Source organism: Gobius niger (genome assembly GCF_951799975.1).
Source record: "Gobius niger genome assembly, chromosome: 5".
Taxonomy (NCBI): Eukaryota; Metazoa; Chordata; class Actinopteri; order Gobiiformes; family Gobiidae; genus Gobius; species Gobius niger.
Window position 1 is genome coordinate 23,454,317 of NC_136856.1, and position 10,593 is coordinate 23,464,909.

The window sequence follows — 10,593 nt, forward strand, 5'->3', positions numbered from 1 at the left end:
GCCCCACCGTGGGAATGGATGCAGTGTTTTGTGTACATGAGGAAACATCTCTGGATATGAAAGATTTATATTAAAAGGGAGTTGTTTTTTTTACTGGAAGTGCACCCAGCCGGTACCCCTTCACGCAAGCAGAAGGGAGCATCTTCACTCGGGCCAAATGGGTCTGATGGTGACGGCGTGGAGGAAAAAGCAACTGCAGCTCACTTGCACAGGCTCCTATGATCTCCAGCTCCACTCTCAGGCTGCGCTGGGACACATCAAAAAGGCTATTAATAAATAAATAACACGCAACACCATGTTTTATTAACTGCTGTGAGGATTCCGTGGCAAGGGGTCCTGGAGTAGACCGAGATTGCGCGATGGCGAGGATTGCAGAAGAAAAACAACGGCAGCTGTTTGGCCCGGAGTTCTCACCAAAACAAGCTGTCAATCACCAAACCCTGCTTTGAACTGACCATTTGAACTCCACGTCTGACCCCTGACTTCATGAGAGTCTGCCAGCCAATGCATAATGTACAAGTGAAAACAACCGAGAACTAGAAAGAAAGCATATTTTATGTATCTCCAGTTGGATGCAGTTTTAACCCATTGCAATTATCGCCTCCTTGTTTTGTTTTCTCAAGCAGTGTGGTTTGGATAACACAAATTATTGAATAAAAGTTTCAGAAAAGTTTCGGAAAGAAGATAGACCGTAGCACTGTCAAAGCTAATATTTTTGGTCGACAATGTGCATTTGTGGGAGCTGGGCTTCGAACCCTCGACCTTCTGATCAAGAGACTACCCGCTCTACTAACTGTGCCACTGTTGCCCCCTCTCAGCATCTTAAGCCATTAATAAGATATTTAGCTATAGGATTTGTTAAGCGTTCATAATCACCCAGACGACATCCACAAGACAAAGGCTGAACCATAAAACAAAAGGAGAAAATAGAGTCATTTCGATTCATTAATAACAGGCCTACAGTAATTATTATTGATAATGAGTCATACTGCAATTGGCTGTGAATTGATCTCCCAGGCATCACATTTGCACTTAAAATAACTTTAAAATATAGGAAAATAAATGTTGTATGTCTCTAACAAATAGATATAACTACTTCATATAAGTGTGATTCAATGTGATTGCTCATGATGAAAGCACAAATTCCATTTTAAATATTTTATCTCACCACTCAAATGAAATCATAGTGAATGTTTCCTTAGTGCTTGGTTATGGTCATCGAACTTTGTACTTTTAGTTAATTTGTACTTGGACACTAATGACTCACGTTATAGCCCTGAACTCCAAACAGACAAAGATAAAGGAGCAGTACTTGCTTCCAGATATACTTGGATTCAGTAAAAAGTCTGTGGTACAGTGTTCCTCCTACAAACTAGAAGAAGCACCCTTGATATTTCTTTTCTCCCCCTATGTACAGACAGAAATCTGACACTATTCCTGGAAATGGGGGACTTTCTGCTTATTTTTGCCAACAGTGAGGAAGTTGTACTGCACCCTTAACATGACACAAACAACTATTTACCTCTATGAGTCCCTCTCTTGGAATGGAGCGAAGGTGTGCTGTTTTCATAGCCACCCTGTTTTATAAGAGCCACCACTGTCAGCTCAATAGTAAGATTCTACTTGTCAGGAAATATTTGTGCATTGCAAATGGATCAGTGTGTATTTTTGTCTATGAATTTGTTTATGAATGTGTAATTGCATCCAAACTTTCGGTGCAGATGGTGAAATGGTGCATGTGTGTGTGTGCACCTGGGTGTCATCTGGAGAGCTCGGTGAAGGTGTCATTGTGCCGCCTAGGCCCTGTAAGCTGTCAGACTGTGAGAGATGCGGCACCTCTAAAGGGCATGCTTTCTGGGCCTTTACTGTCTATTATAAGCCCCGCAACACTCATCAAGGCTGTTTGGGTGAACCCCGTGTCCCTCAAGCAGCCAAGCTGGAAAGCCACCTTTTCTAACAAGGAGAGCCCTTGCCTCTAAACTTCACATACCCTTGTCTTCCGTTTTGACATGATAAACTCAAGCAGCAGTAATGAGGCATCCACTTGTCAGGGCATCCATATTGTTTTGCTCAAATTGTAGCGGATGGGTAGAATCCCAGCCATTCCTCGCCATTCTGAGGATTTTAGCATGTTATGTTCCCTTAGGATTCTTTTACAACACCCCTATCCTCACTTTGCCTTAGGTTCAGTTTCTTCAATACTTATATCTCTTCTATCATGTACTTATTTTATTATACCCAAAATAGTTGAAGTTTGTGCAAAACCCATCTTTATGACAAATGGGATTTGACCGTGTTTGCATGTCAGACCCAGAGGAAGACACTCGAGGTGTTGATGGCTTGAGAGCTTAGCTAGACTCAATTGGGGCTAGCCAAAGATTGAGACGTGTCGCTATCTCACCATCTGTAACAGTCACGCCTGGCATCTTTGGAAACAGATCGCCTTGATACCAGCCACATCAAATCTCCAGTTTGCCAGGCAAATAGAATAAAACAATCTATCGATCTTGCCCCACCTCCCTGTGTATCAACACAATCCATCTGTGTTTATCAGCCTATCTGGCTTCCTATCTGGTGTTGTCTGCAGGCAGCTCCTCTTCCTCTTTCTTCTCTCTGATTTTTTCTTCCTCCTCCCACATTTGTTTGGTAATCCATCAGCCTATTTACCTTATCATGCTGCCAAACCATCCATTTACTCGCCCATCTGCCTGTCAGACTATATCTTAGCTTCCATTTGTCTAACTATCTCTCTGTCTGCTCATTCACCTGTCAATCATCCGCAGAGTTTTGGCTGTCGTGGACCTGGCTCGTGCCACTATTGACCTCTCTGGCTGACGGAAACGTTGATAAAGTCATTACATTCTATCACTTCATCAGCTCTTACAGTGTTATAAGTGAAGTACCAGGGGAGCTGAGTGTAAGAGTTCTGACTGAAGGTTGTTATTCTTAGACACATGTCTGTTTGCATTATACAGACTGTTGTTTAGGTTCAGATGTCAGATATGAATCTAAGTCACTCCCCGCACTTAGTTCATATGGCATGTTTTAAAACTCCATTATCTGTAATCTAGTCTACTCTGCCTCCGAATCCAAGCCGAAGCAGGTCAGCGCCTTGGCTCGGCCCCTCTCAGATCAAGCCTCAGTGGAGCGGGCCAGACACTGCTGTCCGTGCAGTGAGGGCCCGGCCTCCCACTGCGGCGCGATCAGTCTTCTAGGATCAGTGAGCGGGCCCCCTAGGCACGAAGCGCTTGGCCTGATGGATGACTTTCTCCTGGCTCAGCTCTGCCCCAGCCCCATCTGTGCTCTCCATGGCTCCTGCCTGCAGCCTCCTGGTCACGGCCCTGCTCTGCTGAAGCCCCAAATCTCCAGACCTACTCTGCTACACCGTGTATTTGATACAAGAGCCACCCCAAGCAATAAATCCACACTGCCTTCCATTAATTATGGCAGATCGTGATCGTTGTTATTTTGGTGATTTTTGTCCCTAAAATCCAACTAAAGTCAGCGGATATCCAGCAGTGATTCATGGAAACGTTTTGACAGCACATTTGACCAGCATGTCCCTTTCCAAATTAATAACACATTCATTCCAGTTAAAAGTTAAAAGATAACCTAGAGAGGGTAATGGTGCCACACGTACGCTTCCTGCCCTAAGGAAATGAAATAAAGATGGTGGAACAAACACTCTTATTGTCAAAAGCTGAAAAGCAACATTATACTAATATTAGTAGAGGTGCAGAAAACGTAGATGTTAAAGTGGGCATAATAACACCATGTCCTCAGACCAGTGCCCAGCAGGCCTGCTGTGAAGACCTGAGCGCCGGGCCATGTCAAAGTCGAAAGTAAAGCTGGCAAACAGGTGCTGCCTTTTCTCTTGTAGCTGTCTTTTTTTTTTAAGAGATGGACTCGAGAGGATATTTGTTTTGTTTCATGGCCAGACTTAGTTGAAGCCTGCCTGGTGAAAGTTGACTGCTGAGAGGACAATCATGAATGGGAGTTTTGCCTCGGGCTCGGATCGATGGCAAAGTGTTTTCATATAACTGTTCATTTGGGCCGTGCGGCATCCCACACCGCCAAGAGGCATTGTTCCGTGACTCAGGAATCAAGTCCTGCAGAGATATTTTTAAGGAGATTTGTGAACCAGAGGGGCCCGGCGAGACATCGGGCCCATGTGTGCTGGGCTTGTTGTTTTCAATCAAAAAAACAAATGTTAGCCCAGCTTCAAGGGGAGTGATGGATTTCTTTTGGAGTTTACACGTATACCCACAGAAGGCATAAGGTGCACAGTGCACACAGGTGTTACATGGACAAGCACTTTTATTTTCAGCTTCTATTTGGTCCCCCACTAGAAAACTGTCAAAGCTTTCCGATTGGAGAAGACAAACTTTTCTTAGTCACAGAGGGATTTGTGTATAAACATAAACGTACTGTGGGCATTTGGTGCTGTGGCAATAATCGGCACCTACTAAAGTTGACTTTGCAAAAAACACATTAGCCTTTGTCAGCCTCAATGAGAAAATATGATTTACAATCGGAAATATTTATGTAAAAAGTGTGTTCACATCTTATTTTTAATTTGTTGATTCACCAATGAAGTTAGTCCTTCATTTGACTTGACGAAAGTTATTTATATATAATAAGTATTTCCAACACAGGTAACAGGTTACAGTCACACTCACAATGTGTTCTCTCCAAAAACACTGTACGTTGCCAACATGAAGATCCCACAAATAGAAAATGATGCTAAGAATGTGGGTCACTCTCCTGATTTGCTGAGCTTGTGCATGGCCGCACCGGTGATAGTGGCACAGGCAGATTAACTGGGTTCATGGCACTGTCAGGACTGATTGCATGTGTTATGACCAGTGCACTCTCTGCCAAACAAATCCTCGTTACCGTTTATTTCTCTGCACTGTCACTACGCCTTCAAACTCTGTATACAAACTGTCAGGCACAAATGCAGCTTTGTACACGCATATGCCAGATCCCACAGATACCAGTTTTCCACTTGTATTTGCAGGAAACTGATACATCACAGAGAGTACTCTAACTGTCAGAGTAAAAAGACCTCAAAATTGTAAATGCAAAGCATTCAAATATATGTTTATCCTGGTGCTTTTGTTTTGAATTGACCAAAGGATCTATCGTGGACTGCTGGACTGGTTTAATCTCGGTCTGTGTGGGGCTTTTTATGTGAAGTTTGCGTTTTCTTTCTGTAGTTGTACTTGTGGGTGCTCTGGTGACCCATACTATTAAGAACGTGTGCAATAGGATTCTCTTTTCCTGTTTAAAAATGACATCCAGCAAATTGTTGCAGTCAGAACTAGATACGCTCAATACCCGACAACGCTGGTATCGGAACACTGTTCAGAGTGTATGGTAGCAGATGTCATTACTCTTCCATAGAATGTATATACAAAATGTGCATTGCTCTTGAGCTCTTATTTAACATATCATTTTGCTGACAGTTTTTATGGGCCCATTTTTTTTATAGTGCACCTCTTACATTGCACAATTAGGTGTCCATTGGGGGATTAGTTGTAGCCAGGAGTGCCTGGAGAGTTTTGGGATTAAGAAAAGTTGAAAAAGGCCAAAAGTGAAGAAGTCAAAACTGCATTGAGCGCCGAGATGGGAGAATTTCAGTATCTTGCCTCAGCGTGTTTATCCAGAGCTGTCTGAGGTACTTCTCTGTGACGGCAGTCCACTCAGACCTCACTGTGAAAATAACGCCGTTTAGGTGCAGCACAATAGTGTTTGAAAGCAAGCACATGTATTAGTTCGTACAGCACAGCCGAGCACCGGAAGACACTGCTGCAGATGAAAATGGGGGAGCGCCTGTGAGGCTGGAACACTCTCAGGTGAATTGGGTTGCATATTTATTTGTTTCCATGGAGACCCAAGAGCAGCAAAGGCCTTTATATATATATATATATATATATATATATATATATATATATATATATATATATATATATATATATATATATATAAAGGCCTTTGCTGCTCTTATATATGAAGGGGACAACATCCGGCTTTAACACATTCCCTTGTAGCTATTACATGAAAATTAATTAACAAAAAAGGGTAACTATCGAGAAAGATATGAGAGGTGTGAACATCAAGGTGTTGAAAGGAGAATAATTGCCATACAGCATTTGAATTTAGCATGAAACTTTCTGCAAGAAAAAGTGATTGAATTGGTGTGGAGTTTCAAGAATTTCTTATGATAGAACCATTGCAAAATAGGATTTAGAAGTAAATAAACAATATATTACAAAATATTTGGATGTGCATGTCACAATAGGCACATCAATGTTCACTAACGTGTGATGATGCTTTTAGTAAAACCTGTCTTTTTCTCCCTGAATCTTATCGTCATTCATTATCGCTTATAAAAATCCTTACGCCTGCATGCTGTTTGAGGTCCAAAATGTCTGAACTTCGCTTCATAATTAAGATTGAACATCCAGACACACAAACCCCAAGATGGCAGTCTTACGTTTCTGCTCCTTTCCACATATAAAGTCAATTTTAGCCGACAGCCCCTCCCTGGTCCTTTACCCCATTACTCTTAACGTTAACTGAGAGCCTGTGTTCCCCGCAAATGTACTTTCTTGCACTCCCCGCCCCATAACTTTCAGCGGGGGACAAATAGCTTCTCTGCGCCTGCATCCCATTTATGCCCAGTATCTTGTTTCCTCGTAGGGAGCTCTATTACTCTGTAGCTCAGAGGCAGGAAAACATTTAGAAGAAGAAGGGGAAAAAAGTGCTAGTTGAAAAGAATTGATAGAAAACTACGGCATGCACTTCCACAGACCACAATGCATGTTTATTCACAAGGGGTCAAATTTAATGACTGTAAGTTGATCTCAGACCTTCAGATGGAGGGTAGGGCCCTAACTGTACTGGAGATTCACTGTGTTTGATGTGACTAAACAGAAGATCCCAAAAACATGTTGAACCTTGTCATGGTCAGTGGTAGCGATTGTGTCTGCACTACAACTAAAGCAACCGTAATCCCAGCTGTACTCTGCTTTGGATGCCTTTCATTCAAACGTCATTCTTTGTTACTCTGAACGATTAAAGCTGCTGCCACCCAGTGTAACGCCTCATTGGAAAGACCTAGCCGACCTAGCGTATTTTTGACTCTTTTCCTGCACTTTATTTGTTGTCTCTTTTGTTGCTTTTTCATCACTTATTGTCAATTTTATGTCACTGTTTTTCACTGTTTTTGACCTAAAACTTACAAACAAATACAATACTGAATGACGAGGGTTTAGGGATCACTCCCAGCAGCTGTTTGTATCGGCCCCGCAAAGATCGAAACACCCCTGCCTATCCCGCTATCCCGCAGCATTTTGCCGTTCACTTTTCTGTCTACAGTCAACAGTGTATCCCCCTGATCTCCCTCGTCTGTGCCCCGCCTTTATTTGCAGACTGAATACCTGCCGCTGTTTAATTAAGTCGCGCTCTAACCCACATCTCCTCTGCCCTTGTTCTATTGTCACATTTCTTGACTCCTGCTGCCTTCTTCTCTTTTGTGTCTTCACCTACTGTAACTCGGCGTGGGGGAAAACAATAAAAAGATGTCGCCGGTGGGAGAAGCAGGTAAAGAAGCCATCAAAACCAATAGCTGTAGAAAGCGTCGCAATCAGTGCTCCCAGAAAACCCACCCGCTGTAGAGTTTGTCTTTTTCACAGATCCCTCCTCTCAATTTGTTTCTGTCTGGTGTGTGTGTGCACACGTTAAGCGTTTCCTATTCCAGACTAGCATTAATGTCCCTCCCAGTAGAAATAGCTGCTGTTTGTAGTATCGCTGTGATAGATTGATGTGATATGAGGGGAAAAGATGAGATTTTATGCAGTCTTTATGAGAAAACAATTGCGATGCGTTCAAGGACCCTTCGAATTGAGACGCATGTTGTCTGCATTACGCTTCCCTGCCTTGGTTTTGCTTCTTATTGTATAAAAGCTTTACCTTATATCCAGGTAGTATCTCAAGACAGTATTACCTCCAAAAAGGTGCTTTTCAGTTTATTATTGTGCAAAAAAAATCCTGTATACAAATGTTGTAGCTCTACCTTAACAAGTTCCACTCTAATTGCCCCACATTGCTATCGCGTTATCTGCTGTCTCGAAAGAGGAATGAAATTAAGGTGGTTTTAGAAGGGGCTCATCAATATCAAAGTTAAAAGCAAACTGTGTACAAATACAGGCACTTGTTACATTTAAGCTTTGCTGTTTTTATGAGGAAACTTGGCTTAGAAAAATAGATTGCAGATTGCATATTTTACCTGCATGATATGTTACTTTTTTAACAATTTCCTTGATTGTAATACTTCACTCATTTGCCCTTTCAACTGTTAATCATGCATGCTTGAGTCTGGCGACTGTTTAAGTTGATCAGACCAAAGTGAAAGTAATTGCAGTGCATATTTGACCTGGGAGCTCACAGCTGAAAGGACATAAATAGGATTAATCCATTTACATTTAAAAGTGTGCTCTTGTTCAGATGAGTCCTTAATGCCATAGATTTTTCACAGAGGGTGAGCAGAGGTAAAGTGCGGTCACTCGATTACACTTTGTCCTCATTTTGCTCTTTCTGTTCAAAGTACTAAACCTGTGGACAGGAAATGCTTAGCTGAATAAGTCAAGTGTGCATTCTTCCTCTAACAAACAACTCGGTGTGAAGTGTGTAGGACTGAAGTAACAGCCCTGTTGTTTGCGGTGGAGGTTCCTCTTCCCCTTCCTCTCCTCCTGTGCACCATCTGCATGGGTGCGCTTGTCCAATCTGAAGGAGCTCTCTCTTCCCTCCCTCTTTTCTGATGGTGGCAGTCGTTAGAGTGTGTCACTCTCAGCTCATTACCTGACATGATGGATGAATGAGTGCCATTAAACACTGCCCAGCCCGGGACGCCTGGCACCCTGCAGCTGGCACTGAGTAATGGGCAGGTCGTCATGGCGGCGGTAGGGGCGGGTCCGGTGTGGGAGTGCCTGCAGTCACCTCCGTGGTGACACTTCCTGGTGGTGTCCAGCCCCACAGCCACCTGGCCGCCCGCGCAGAGCCACGGGCATTTCTGGGCATGTGACTGAAGCGCAGAGGGAAGTGTTTGCAGGACTCTGCCACTGAGCTGGCCACAAACAAACTACAAAGTTGACTTTCTGAGCATAAACTCACCAAGATGGCTCGCTGTCACTGCTGGCTGCAGGCACAGAAATACTTTATTTTCAAAATGATGGCTGCTCCGGGTTTTTATAGAAAAGTTTGAGTTTCTATAATGGTCTAACATCAAAATGTGTAGGAAGTGGCTGACTTGACCTTGAAACATTTGACTGAATCATCCGTTCATTCCATTGCACATGTATTACCCTCCAGTCCTAAGCCTTATTCAAATTCATGGTGCAAGCTATTGATTATGGCTTGTACCAAACATTACATGTCTCACTCAGCTTCTTTTTCCACTGTTTCACTGGATCGTATGGCCTTGAACCATTTGTGATTCTTGTATTATTATCTTTTAATTGGTAAAAATATTTCAAATGCACACTATTGAATTAAAGACTATTATCACACATTCTTTTTATGCTAATATGCCCATGTTTGATTTAATGAAGAGACAGTGCAGCCGTCTGGTCTCTGTTGCAGTCTTTGTTCCCTGTTGTAGCTAAGTGTCTGTGTGTTTTTGTGGCGGTGCAGTTGTTTGTTCATAGATGCGTGCGGGGCTCGCTCTGCTCTGTGCCTATGCGAGGTGAGAATAGACGGAGGGTTCTCGAGTGCAGGCTTGGATGAGTTACTATGACACCAGACTCAAGCGCCTCACCTCTGCCTGTACTGCCCCCCTCCGCGCTGTTCCGCTCCCAAAGCTCTCTTGTGTTCTGCCTTTCTTCTCTCTCCTGTAGCGCAGTCTTGTTTTGCGCACAATTATAACTGAAGTTTAGATTGGAGGAGGCGGCGGTTTCAATCAAAGTTACATGTGTTGTGAAGGTCATTTCAGGGGATGTAGTACGGATAGCTTCACGTTGGCCTCAAGTAATAATCCAGAGTGCATTTCAGGTCTCTCAGCTGCTAGCTAACCTGTCGTGTGTTTAATGCCCTCAAAGAAATATACACATCCCCTTTTAGCAATCTCATAAAACAGGGAACGATCAGGTTTATTTTTCCCGCCAGCTCTGTGTTTTTAAATATTGCATGTCCTGCATTCTCTAATATTCGTTTGCACTCTTTGCAGACAACCGCCGTGCAGTCCTGGAAAGATCCCGCTCTCGGCACAACCCAAACCACCAGGCTCGATGATCGCCCGCACTTACCAGCGGACGCTCGACAAGTGCCAAAGAGGCCGGCGACGGGGCGCAGACCTGTACCACCAACTCCACCACATCTGAGGGACACGAAAACCGCTGCGCTTTCGGCACACTACCATCACCGAGCAGCAGGTCTTAATGAACTGAGGAAACTCTATCAGACATTTCATTCCCAAGCCTTACATATTTATTCACTTCTTCCTCATCACTTTGAAAAGGAAAAAAAAAAATACATTACCAGACTGCTGCTCTCTGAAGATTTCCTGAATTTTCATTTTTGCAAAAGTCTGGC

General features: G+C 43.3%; 1 protein-coding gene across 5 annotated transcripts in view; it reads left to right on the forward strand.

The window, feature by feature from the left end:
- Positions 1–10,370, forward strand: part of diaph2 (diaphanous-related formin 2) — a 373,093-nt gene extending 362,723 nt beyond the window's left edge. For 4 of the 5 annotated variants that reach the window (XM_079556319.1, XM_079556321.1, XM_079556322.1 and 1 more), the window contains one exon: positions 10,229–10,365. In XM_079556319.1, the coding sequence (XP_079412445.1) occupies positions 10,229–10,293 (65 nt within the window). In that variant the 3' untranslated portion in view covers positions 10,294–10,365. Of the gene's footprint in view, positions 1–10,228 lie in introns of all 5 variants that reach the window. The other variant, XM_079556323.1, reaches the window with a different exon arrangement.
- Positions 10,371–10,593: the final 223 nt, after the last annotated feature.